The sequence below is a fragment of the Gracilinanus agilis genome, chromosome 1 (assembly GCF_016433145.1).
Source record: "Gracilinanus agilis isolate LMUSP501 chromosome 1, AgileGrace, whole genome shotgun sequence".
In the NCBI taxonomy this organism is placed as follows: Eukaryota; Metazoa; Chordata; class Mammalia; order Didelphimorphia; family Didelphidae; genus Gracilinanus; species Gracilinanus agilis.
This window is the reverse complement of record NC_058130.1, coordinates 421,682,575-421,695,694: the sequence shown is the minus strand read 5'-3', so window position 1 is coordinate 421,695,694 and position 13,120 is coordinate 421,682,575. Positions and strand designations below refer to the sequence as shown.

General features: G+C 37.7%; 1 protein-coding gene across 3 annotated transcripts in view; it reads right to left on the bottom strand.

The window, feature by feature from the left end:
* Positions 1-12,838, bottom strand: part of RPRD1A (regulation of nuclear pre-mRNA domain containing 1A) — an 84,062-nt gene extending 71,224 nt beyond the window's left edge. For all 3 annotated transcript variants that reach the window (XM_044665014.1, XM_044665033.1, XM_044665025.1), the window contains exon 1: positions 12,643-12,838. In XM_044665014.1, the coding sequence (XP_044520949.1) occupies positions 12,643-12,793 (151 nt within the window). In that variant the 5' untranslated portion in view covers positions 12,794-12,838. The remainder of the gene's footprint in view (positions 1-12,642) is intronic.
* Between the last annotated feature and the right edge of the window lie 282 nt (positions 12,839-13,120).

Here is a 13,120-nt window from a genome sequence, read left to right as displayed (position 1 = left end):
AAAGTAGTTTGGCAGGAATTAAGAACAGAGTAAGATAAGATCCTGATCTAGACATAAAAAGATATCATAATTTAAAAATAGGTAATATGTTACCTATGAGATTTATTGATAGGAGAGCAATTTATGAGTAAACAAGAAATGGAGAGTATTGTGAAATGTAAAATGAATAATTTTGAGTACATTAAACTAAAAAGGTTTTGCACGAATAAAACAAATGTTGCCAAGATTAGAAGGAAAGCAGAAAACTGGAGGAAAACTTTTATAAACAGCCTCTCTATAGAAGTCTCATATCAAAAATATTTTAAAAACTTTGATAAATTTATAAGCCAATTGATAAATTGGTAAAAGATATGAATAGACAATTTTTGGATGAAGAAATCAAATCCATATGCAGGGGTATGAAAAATGTTCTATATCACTACTGATTAGAGAAAGGAAACCAAAACAATGCTGAGATATCATATCACATCCATCAGAATGCCTAAAATGACAAAAGTTAGAAAGGATGTGAAAAAAATGGCAACACTAATACACACTATTAATGAAGCTGTGAACTGATCCAACCATTCTGGGGAGTAATTTGGAATTACATTCAGAGTTATAAAATTGTGCATACCCTTAGACCCAACAATGAGTGCTGGGTCTGTTTCTCAAGGAGGTCAGGTTAATGGGAAAAGAATCCATATATTCCAAAATATTTATAGCAGCTCTCTTTGTAGTAGCAAAGAATTGGAAATTGAGAGGATGCCCATCAACTAGAGAATGGCTAAACAATTGTGGTTTATGATTGTGATCATAAGTGATGAGCATGTTAATTTTTTAAAAACTTGGAAATAACAACACTAGGATGAACAATGAAATGTGTAGAAACATGAAAGTATTATACACAGCTACAGAATTAATACTGAAAGAATTGTAATGTTACCTCCACAGAGTGAACTGAAAGAGAAAACATGACAAGACTTAATTTGTATGAACATGTGGATCTCCTGGACATACCTTCTGTGATGCAAGGAGAGCAGGGAGGAGCTGAGAAACTTGGGGATAAATTAAATGAATGTTGGGGATATAGATTCTAAACGATCACTCTATGGCAAATATAATTAATATGGAAATAGGTCTTGATACATGAAAACCCAGTTAAATTGCTTGTTGACTATGGGAGGAGGGAGGGAGGAGAGGGAAAGAACATGAATCATGTAACCATGAGAAAATAGTCTAAATTAATTTAATTAAATAAATCCTTAAAAAATTAATTAATTAGGTGGGTGAATGGGGGAGTTTTAGTTTCAAAATTCCTTGCTTTTAAAAATGTATGGTTTACTGGTTTATTGCAGTCTAGGAAGAACCATATGAAGGCATTTAAAAAAACAAAATAATTACTCTAATCCTACTTCTAACCTAGGTGGCATAGCCATCAGAAAGGGCCAGTTATCTTCAGTCTATCCAGCGAAGTGTCAAGTGGGAAAGTTGGTTGGGAAACTTGTGAATTGCCAAGTTAAACATTTATAATGTGTATTTGTTATTGAAATATTTTTATTTTATTAAACCCCAGAGTCAAATATAAGTACCAAGTCAAAGATAAAATCTTTCAAATCATAAAACTGAGCTTGAATATGTAACACTTTTAATTTCAGTAACATAGTTGGCAATTAATGCTGATTAAATAAAGTATTTTAAGGATATGTTTAAATTCATCTTAGTTATTGAATCATTTAACATTTTTTCAGGGAAATACATTTTTAAAATTTTGTATGTATGAACAAATAGAATTGAAATATATATATGTATGTATGTAGTGTTGAGGTCTGAACTCTCTGCATTTTAAAAGTAAAAGGTAGTTTTCTGAATTTTCTCAGTTGTAGCAATTATTATAAAAGAACCTAAGAGAAAAGCTCTAGACAACAGTCATTCCACCTGCCCCTTCATACACTATATTCCAGCCAAATTGATGTGCTTCCTGTTTCATTTTCTAACTCTTCCTTTCCACAGGCTATCCTGCATTCTTGAAATGTACCTCTTAAATACATATTTAGCTTTCTACAAGAGTCAGCTCAGATGCCACAACTCTACAGTAAAGTCTTTTAAGACCTCCTTAGTTGCTGTTGTCCTTTTCTTCCACAAATTATCATATACTCGTTGTGTCAGTCTTCCAAGGAAGGAATTTTGTGTTTGTTTTGGGTTTTATATCCCCAATGCATAACAGGCCTTTAGTAGAAGTTTGTTGATTGAATGACTAAAATAACTAGCCAAAACACCAAATGACAAATGGCTTTTTTAAAAATAGATTTTATTCAAACAGAAGTCAACTAAACATTCATCATCTTATTTTGTAAATAAAGGCTTAGTAGAAAGAACTAAGTCAGGAAATCTGTTTTAAACCCATTCTGGGGAGGGGGCCCAGGTCAAAGTCTTTATGCCCCTACAAAGATTTTACAAGACTTCAAATTCTCTCCAACTCCTACTGCTTTTCAGCTCCCTTTTGTTTTGTGTTGTCTTCTTACATTAAGATAAAAATTCTTTGAGGGCAAGGACTGTCTTTCTTTTTGGCTAGTATTTGTATCCCCAGTATTTAACACAGTGCCTGACACAGTAAACACTTAAATGCTTTTGACTTGCTTGTTGCCTAAATTCCAATCCAAGGTCTGTTTCAATGTATCTTGTGACCTTGGGCAAGTCATAACTTCCCTACATCTTAGTTTTCCCATCTAGTAAAAAAAAAAAAAAAAAAAAAAAAAGAGTTAAATCAGATAATAAGATGGCTTCTAGGTTTATATTAACTATATCCATGGGAATCAATAAAATCACACAGAGTGAAGAGTACCTAGAAGAGACCCTTGTACAACCAGTTAGGAGTCAGGACACAATGATTCAGTGAAGGAGCCTGAAGTGGTCAGATAAGTAGGAAAACCAAGCTGTCACAAATACTCAGGATAAGAATCTCTAGGAGAAGGCAGTGAAAAGTGTCGAAAGCTGCAGAGATCAAGAAACCCCCTAGACTTGACAATTAAAAGATCACTAGTAACTAGAGACCAGTTTTAGTTAAATTATGAGGTCTGAATGCAGACTGCAAGGGGTTTGAAAAGTAAGAAAGGAAGAAATGGAGGAAATTACCTTAAGATATTTTTCAAAGGTAGCATTTTTTAGGAGTTTAGCTATGAATGGGAGGAAAGTTCTAATACCAGAAATAATATGCAAATAACTATATGCAGACAAGGCAAGTACAGGATAAATTGGAAATAATCAACAGGTCAAATTTAAAAGGAATTAGGTAAGGCTTGAGGTGGTTGGTACAGCAGATAGAATGATGGGCCTGGAATCAGGTAGACTATATGAGTTCAAATCTGATCTCAGATGCTTATCAGCTATGTGACCCTGGGCAAGTCACTAACCTTGTTTGCCTCAGTTTCCTCTTCAGTAAAATTTGGAGCTGGAGAAGGAAATGGCAAACTACTCCACTATCTTTGCCAAGAAAACCCCAAAGAGGATCATAAAGCTGATGTGGCTGAAATGAATAAATAACAAAGGAAAAGCTTCTAGTAGAAGATGGGATGTTAGGTGGGACTTGAATGAAGCAATGGAAGGCCGGGGACAAAGATAAGGAAGGAAAGTATTCCATGCATGAGAACAGCCAGTGAAAAATACTGGAGTCAGGAAAGGGACTCCCCTTGCTTGAGGAAAGCAAGGAAGCCAGGCATCACTGTATAAAAGATTGCTGGGAAGATGAGGTAATTAGACTGTAAAAGAAGGGGAAAGATGCCAGTTTATTAAGAAAGATTCTCACCTTTGAACATGAAAACTAGGATTTTTTTATCTGAATCTAAGAGTGTTTATTAATAATAGCCTCACAGGGGGCATCTGGGTAGCTCAGTGGATTGAGAGCCAAGCCTAGGTTCAAATCTGGCCTCAGACACTTCCCAGCTTATGTGACCCTGGGCTTAACCCCCAATGCCTAGCTCTTACCACTCTTCTGCCTTGGAGCCAATGACTCCAAGACAGAAGGTAAGGGTCTTTAAAAAAAATAATAGCTTCACAGCATTATTGAGTAGGGGTAGTTTCATGGTCTACACTTCTGGAAGGTCATTTTGACAGCTAAGTGGAAAACAGATTTGGATTAAAGATACTTGTGGCAAGCAGACTAACCAATAGGTTATTGCAATAATCAACCACTAGGTGATGAAGACCTTTCACCAGAGTGAGTGGTGGTAGTATCAAAAGAAAAGAAGGGGGGGGGGGGCAGCTGGGTAGCTCAGTGGAGTGAGAGTCAGGCCTAGAGACAGGAGGTCCTAGGTTCAAACCCGGCCTCAGCCACTTCCCAGCTGTGTGACCCTGGGCAAGTCACTTGACCCCCATTGCCCACCCTTACCACTCTTCCACCTATAAGACAATACACCAAAAATTAAGGGTTAAAAAAAAAAAGAAAAAAAAAGAAAAGGAGGCACACAGGAGACATGATACAAAGGTAAAATGGACAGACATCAGCAATAGATTGGATATGGGGGGAGGAGAGAAAGACAGAAGTGCAATATGTATGACACATAGGGAAGTTTGGAAAGGGTAGGAAGGTTTGGAGGAAGGATGAGTTTAATTTTGGACATAGTTTAAATTAAGATCATAATACTGAATTCAAGATGTTCATGAGGCACTGAAGATTCAAGAGTGGAGGTCAGGAGAATATAAGTATATTTGAGAATCATCAGCATAGAAATGATATCTGAACCTAGAGTTAGGAGCTGATGAGATCACCAAGTGAAATAGTACAGATGGAGAAGAGAACAGGGCCCAAGGCAAAGTACTGTAGGTTACCTACAGTTAGTGGGAATGGTCTGAAGATCTAGTCCTGACCTCAAGTGCCTTCATTCTATTAAGGCCATATATAGTAAATATATTTAAATCAAATACAAGATAATTTCTTTTGGGGGGGAGGGAGACAGCAACAGCTAGAGTGACCTCTAAAGACATCATGTGAGAAACAGAAACAGTACTTGAACTGAGCTATGAAGAAAATTAAGGATTTTAAGAGGCAAGTATAAACAGAATGCAAATCAAGTAAAGAATGGGCATGATAAAAAAGCTTTAAAATGAAACACAGAACAGCACATAAGAAAAAAGCAAGTAGGCCAGTTTGGCTGAAAAGTAGAGGACAAGAAGGGAAATGATGTATATGTAATAGGGCTTGCAAATGAGGTAGAAGCAAGACTGTGAGGGCTTTAATTTTCAAACAGAGGAATTTGTATTTTATTATTCTGATGCCACCTGGGGCCTCTACTGGAGCCTTTTGAGTTAAGAAAGGAAAAAGCAACTTTTCAGACTTCCAAAGAAAGTAATTTGAATAATCTAACAAAAGAAAAACTTGCAAGAGAATTAATTTGTTAGCACTTTGACCTTCATCTTTAAATTAAAATTAATAAAATCATTAAGACAATGTGAGAAAGATAGGTTTTCTTTGTTACAAGAAAGAGTTCAGAGGGAGATGGGTTTAAATAAAAGACAATATTTTAAAAGGTTATTCATGACTCCTTAAGTTACTGAAAATTAGTTAATACACATTCAACAGGTTAAACTACTTAAAACCATCTAAACCAAAATATTAGATTTGAAAATCTACAGTGTATAAGTTCAAAAAACAACTTTTTAAAAGTTACAGCTTACCTGTTATGAAAGATGTCATTATGGACTAAAATCTTTCAGTGAGATATATAGACATATATCAAAATAATTTTTAAAATCTATGTTTTCATGAAACATAGGATTAAAAGATTGGACTCTATAAAGATGTACTTTCAAGTCAAATCAACAAGGGTTTATTAAGTAACCACTTTGTGCCAGTCAATGTATTAAGTACGAGTGACAAAATTACAGTTTCTGCTCTCGAGAAGCACAGAGTCTAATGGAGGAGATAACATGAAAAAAATTACTTACAAGTAAGACAAAAACAGCATAAATAGGAGATACTCTCAAGAGGAAGGAACTAGCATTACTGGGTCTTAGAAGAAGTTCTTGTAGAGGTGGGATTTTGGCATAGACTTAAAGGAAGCCAGAAAGCAGGTGAGGATCAAGAAAATTCCAGGCATTGAAGACAGCCAGTGAAAATGCAGTCAGATGAAAGTGTCATTTTCAAGGAAAACAAAGAAAACAATGTCAATGGACTGTAGAGCATATGAAGGGGTTTAAGGTGGAAGAATACTAGAAAGGTAGACAGGTTCATGTTATGAAGTGCTTTAAAAGACAAAGAGGATTTATATTAGATGCTGGAGGTAATAAGGAACCATTGAAATTTATTGACTAGAATGAGATAATATAGTCACCTCTACACTTCAGGAAGTTTAATTTGCCAATTAAGTGAAGGGCAGGCTTCCCTGTCTCCACCTAAGCATTTGAGTACACTAACTTCTATACCTGACATGTTCTTTCTTTATCCACTTCACCTGCTGAATTCCTACCCAACTTTAAAATTCCCAATGCAAATATAACTTCTATGAAATCTTACCTGATCTTCTATCAGTAAAGACCTATTTACTCCTGCTTCCACACTACAATCTGTTTTACACCTTTTTGATATACTTAGTTCATATTACTGTGAATTAATATTTATTTTTGGCACAGGGTAGCCCTTATCTTTCAAAGTTCCATAAGACTCCCAGAGACTCATCCTTTAGCTAAACTTTGATTATCCTATGTCTAACATATTGTTCCACAATGATTCATTTTTTAGAATCTTTAAAACATATCCCATTTATTTTAATCAAGCCAAATCATGCTAATATCTTACAAGCTGGCTTTTTAAAAAAAAAAATCTATGCTGGTAAAAAAAGATCAGTAAAGACAAACAACTTCTAAAGATTTCAGAATTCTGATCAGTCCAATAACTAACCGGAATCCCAGACCAACTGATGATGTACATAAGTATTCCACCTCCTAAAAGAGGTGATAGACGATGTAGAAATGAGACATATTATTTTTAGAAATAGCCAATGCAGGAAATCTGTTTGGTTTGACTAAACATATTTATTATGTTTTGGTTCTTCCATTGGGAGTAAAGTGGGAGAAAGAGAAAATAAGAATCTGTCAATTTGAAATAATTTTTTAAATTCTTACTGTCTGACTTGGAATCAATAATAATTATACTAAGTATCAGTTCCAAAACACTACAGTAGTGAGAGTTAGGCAACTGGGGCTAAATGACTTGCGCAGGGTCACTCAGCTGGGAAGAGTCTGAGGCCAAATACGAACCCAGGATCTCCCATCTCCAAGCCTGGCTCTCTATCCGCTGAACCACCTAGCTGTCCCTAATTTTTTTTTTTTTTAAGACCATTCACTTAGGGCCCCAACTTCTGTTTTACAAGGTATTTGAAGTAGACACTGTTGATACCAGTATCCAATGCCCTGTATCACCTAATTTCTACAAAGGAATCTTTATTCCTTTGCCTTCCTATAAAAGTCTTCCCTGCTATAAGTCACCCTCACAAAAGAGCACTTAAATGAAACAAATCTAACTTTGATAAGTCCTTTCACACCTACCTATTCCTCTATTTTCCCCAAATATTCCAAGAGCACTCTGACCTCTTCTTTTCCCTCTTCACTGCCTAATTTTTATTATACTTAATTGTATACATGTCAAATCCCCAGGAAAAAAAATATAAATTCCTTTAAAAAAGGTAAATTTCTTTACTTCTTAACACAGTGTCTCATACAAAGTAGATGTTTAATAAATGTCTGCTGAACTGAATGTGTCTCTCCCTTTGAGATAGGTGGGTCAGACAAAACCTAGATATAAGAAAAAAGATACAAACTTTTAAAGTGACTGGTTTTAAGGTTTTAATGAAAACCTTAAAAACCATATTTTTATGGTACATGTGTTCCAAAGTTAAGGTTGAAGATAAACTTTACATTAATGTGAAAAATAGCATTCCTTCAGGGCATCAAACACTGGTGATAGATATTTCCATCGATAAATGGTGAAATATTTTAAATCATTTTTACAAAGCCTACAATGGATAGATCCATTATATAAGACTTATCAAGGGGACAGCTAGGTGGCTCAGTGGATTGAAAGGCAGGCCTAGAGATGGGAGGTCCTGGATTCAAATTTGACCTTAGTCTCTTTTTAATTGTGTAATCCTGAGCAAGTCCCTTAACCTCCATTACCTAGCCCTAGTGGATTTTCTGCCTTGGAACTAAAACACAGTTGACTCTAACAGGGAAGGTAAGAGTTGCGGGGAAGACCTATGGAAAAATATAGGAAATAATTGCAAATGAAAAGGTGTGGATGGGTTGTGATCCATGCTCACAGAAAGAATATTCATATCACCAAGATTACATATCTAGCGACATAATGAGGTAGAATTCTTCAGTAACATAAAGTTTAAGTAAAGAAACTTGAATTTCAAAAAACCTCAACTTTCAAGGAAACGATGTATCAAATATACTATGTGGGGAGGAATTCAATGTCATCTTCAGGTGATAAAAGTACAACTAAAGGGGGCAGCTGGGTAGCTCAGTGGATTGAGAGCCAGGCCTAGAGAGTAAGGTCCTAGGTTCGAATCTGGCCTCAGACACTTCCCAGCTGTGTGACCTTGGGCAAGTCACTTGACCCCCATTGCCTACCCTTACCACTCTTCTGCCTTGGAGTCAATACATAGTATTGACTCCAAGACAGAAGGGTATGGGTTAAAAAAAAAAAAAAAAAAAAGTAAGTACAAGTAAAAAATGCAGCTACACATCTGACTGCCCCTTAAAGACAAGGTTTCAGTTAGAGATCAGATATATTACACTATTAGATTAACTTTATCCAATGGTTTTCTGCTCTATAGAGACAAATGCCAATTTGTCTCCCCTTTAACCCCAGGAACCACCAGTTTCCTGTTATTTTACTCAAATGAGCAAAGTTATTCCTGCTATAGTAATTATCCTAAAAGCTATTTTGACTTTAAGGTAAAATCAACTCTACCAGTTCTCTTAGTTCATTAGTGGAGTATGAGAGTTAATAAAACTAACAGATTAAGTCAAAGGGTTGAAGAAACTGAAATCTCCACTGGGATGGTAGCATGGAAACCTGTTGAATGAGTAACTTCAGGTTTGAAAAACTGGTCAGAGCACTAATGAAAATGATCACTGATATAGTATTCAAAGATAAACACACAACATGCTTACTGAACCAGACAGGAGAATCCAACAAGGTACACAAATGATACAGCAAATTACTCATGCAATTCAAAATGAGTCCATTTTGTTATTCTCAAAGCACTTTCTAAAATCTTAAAGCAATATGTAAATATGCTTTATTATCCACTGTCACAGTCCATGGAGAAACTGCAATAAACAACACTCCCACCACCTTCATTGCTCTGAAGTACCAGCTTCTCCTTTTGGTTGCTATCTGCCCTCTAAGTATACTACAGTGATGAAAAAACATGAATAGCTGCAAGGCAGAGTAGACATCCTCCTTAAAATTTGGGACATCCAGGCCAGGTCTAAGGGGAAGAGAGAGGCCATGGTTCTTAAAATTGTCTTTGCCTTGTATGAATACCAACCATTATCTTAACCTAACAAATGGCAAACTGAGGAAGTTACCTCAGGAGATCAAGCAGCTAATAAAAAGCAACCCCAATTTAGGGAGGTGACAAGAAACTCCCCATATTATGGGGAAATTTGACTACTGGCTATACAATCTGCTTCAAATACAAATAATACATAGATAATAGATTTAATTGTATTTCTCTAAGGTAATGTTTTTACAAAATCTGACAAGCCTGACCAAAACTAATGAATGAATAATTGCATTTACCAAGTTGCTAATACAAGAGGTGAAATTAGCTCTTACAGGGCCCAGTTACAAAAGCTCAAATGGGACCATTCTCAGTGTCCATATACTGAATATATAATTCAGATACAGACACTGTGGAAAGGCATTGCGAGAACCTATGAGGAAACCAATCTCCCTAACCTCATCTAATTCACCAAATTACATTGCTCCAATCTCTGAGGCTGAGCAGATGAAGAACTGGACTTGGAATCAGGAACTCAGTTGAAGTGTCACCTCTGACACCAGATGGGAAAGTCATTTAAGCCTTCTCTCCCTCAATTTCCTAATCTTTTGAGGAAACCTACAAGATTGCTTTAAGTTCAAATGAGAATTATGAACAGAATTTTACAAATGCCAGACATACATCAATAAAAGCTAGCACTTAAAGATTTGCAAAGGATTTTACAAATATTACCTCATTTGAGACTCAAAACAACCTTGAAAATGTTATAACAATCCCCATTTAACAAATGAGGAAACTAGTGGTGACAAAGGTTAAATGATTTGCCCAGGGTCACAGTTATTAAGCATCTGGGGCCACATTTGAACTCAGATCTTGCTAACTTCAGATTCAGTGCACTAACCATTGCAACCTATTTTGCCTCAATTATCATTAGATTGTTTCATAAGTCTGATCCTATAGGTATTGCTATTAAGTACTAAATGCTTCTGCCAGGGAAAAAATGGAAGCTGATAAGTAATAAACCCTTATTTTATTACTTAAGAAAAATTAAAGACAAGCTACATATTTTTCTAGCATATGGCCTAAATAAATATTGGAATTCTGTGTCATAGTTCCACTGACTCAAGATTTTTCTAATTTCATTAATAACTATAACTGAGACAAAACCATAGTTCTTAAGCATTTTACACATAAAAGTGAACAATATTTGAAGGTGACAGTAATATGTAAGAAAAAATGTAGGCTCACCAAACAAAATGAAAACCTAAGTGTACAAAAACAATAAACTGTTCAGGTTGAAAAGGGTAAAGCCAGATACACAAATGCCATGAAACAAGCTAGTATGTGAATCTAAAAAAGAAATGTGAGCACATATTTTCAATCGAAACCAAATAAGAAACAAATACAGGAGGAAAATGCAAAATGTTTAAAAAAAACAAAAGTTTATCTAGATCATAAATGACACCTAGTACATTATGACCATCTTAGGTCAAGTAATAACTACTACAAAATCACATCCAAGTAAACAATTCCATCTAAGTTAAGAAGCATTCATTTCAATTCCTCAGCTTTACTGAAAGTTTATCTAACTCTGCAAATAAATTTTAGAAGATGTTTCTTCTAACTTTATAGAGGCCAAATGAACAAGAGGGTAGGAAGCATACAGTGAAAAAGAGTGACTGGGTTTGGAAACCAGAGGTCATAAGGCTAAGTCCTAATTGTAACTTATTAGTTGTGTGACAGTAGGGAAGTCACTGGATTACTTTGTATATATCTCTACATAGTCTCCTTGCTTTAAATTGTAAGCTCCTTGAGGACAGGGACTTTGCTTCTTTCTGTAGCCCCAGAATTTAGCAACACTGCCTGGAACATTGTGAATGCTTACTATAAAATGTTTACTGAGGTGGAAATTAATCCATCTGGCATGAGATTCCTCATCTGTAAAATAACAGGGCCTCTAAATTCTCTTAAAGCTCTAAAGGTAAGAAACAAGGAAAATTGTTCAGTGGTCATCATTTTGATCAGTGTCAATCAGAAATAAACAATTACTGGAACCAATATAACTTTAGATTCCTTAGAACATAATCACACTACTCTATCCAATGAACTCTAGATTCCATAATGATATCATACTCGGATAAAATTTGAATATTTTAATCACTATACAGCTAATTCGATAGAGCAAGAATCTTTCTGCAAAGTTGAACATAGTTTTTAACCCTTGGCTGACCACAAAGACCCCACAGCGTTACCTAAAGCTTTGGGACTAGATTTGTAAAATAGCTCTAATAAGGCTCTTTCTCTCTAAATTTCCAATTCTACAGAGGCTGGATGTGATAAGAGAATTAGAAATAATTCATCACTGCAAACTTCCTCCACTCCAGCACTACCTCCTGCCTACCTCTGGCTGCCTTTTAGACTTTAGTCCAGTTCTGCTTGACCTCTCCACAGAAAAAGGGCTTCAGGAAAACAGAACTTATCCAGCCTAACAGCTAGATCCCAAGCAAGGGTGCGGCTTCCAGAGGCTATGTATTGCTTCTCACACGAGTATTTAATTAATGTCCCCAATTTGGGGGAGCCTGAGCAAGGATATGCAATGGGCAGATCCCTCAGGTAGCCACACGCATGGGGTTTATAAACCGTTCTGCCTCAGGGGCTTGGAGCTTCGCTGTTCCCGGATCCTCTGGCAGGGCCCGACCGGGGAAGACTTTCTGGTTCTCAGGGGGACTTCGTGGACCCCCGGGGAGAAGCCGCGGAGCTGAAGAAAAGGGAGGGAAGAAGAAAGGCGGCGGCACTAACAGCAGACGAAGATGAAGGGGGAGGGGGGAGTAGGAGGAAGAAGAGGAAGGAGGGAGGGAGAAAAGGGAGGAAGCAGCACATAAAAGGAAGAAGGAAAAGAAAGGAGATGGGGGAGATGGATAAGGAAAAGGCAGACGCAAGGGAAGAAAAGCAAGAAAAGGGTGAGGAAAGAAAAAAAGCAAGAAGCGTAAGATGGAAGGAGGGGGAAAGAATGAAGAGAAGGAAGAAGGATGACGAAGAGGAGAGGGAAAGGAGAAGAAGGAAAAGATAAAGTGAAGGAGGAGGGAAGGATGAAGAAGATCAGGAGGCGGCCTGGTCTGGGACGAGAGGCGGCCCGGAGACGGGCCTCACTCACCCTTGCGCAGCTCCCGCTCCCACACGGTGACGATGGGCCGCGAGTGCTTGCGGTGGTGGATCAGCCACAACGACAGCGTCTGCACGCTCTGCTGCGAGTTGCTCAGCTCCGACAGCTTCTTCTCCAGCGCCGCCTCCGAGAAGGCGGACATCCCCCCAGCCCGGCGCCCCCACCGCCCAGCGTCCGGCGCCCGACACGCCGCGGAGCCCACGGGGAGGAGGGGCTGGCCAGGCCCGGCCACCAGCGCGCCGCCCCCTTACCGCCGCCGCCGCCACCGCCGCCACAGTCCCATCCAACCCCACTACAGACGCAAAATAGAGCAAGATGGCGCCCCAACCGGCAGTGACATAGACAAGCGGATCGCCGCCACCCTCTTCCCAGAATGCACTGAGGCCCGCGGAAGGGGCGGGGCTGTGCTCTTTCCAAAAGGCGGGGCGTGCGAAGCACGCCTGCGCGGACGCAAACTGGGAAGCACGTG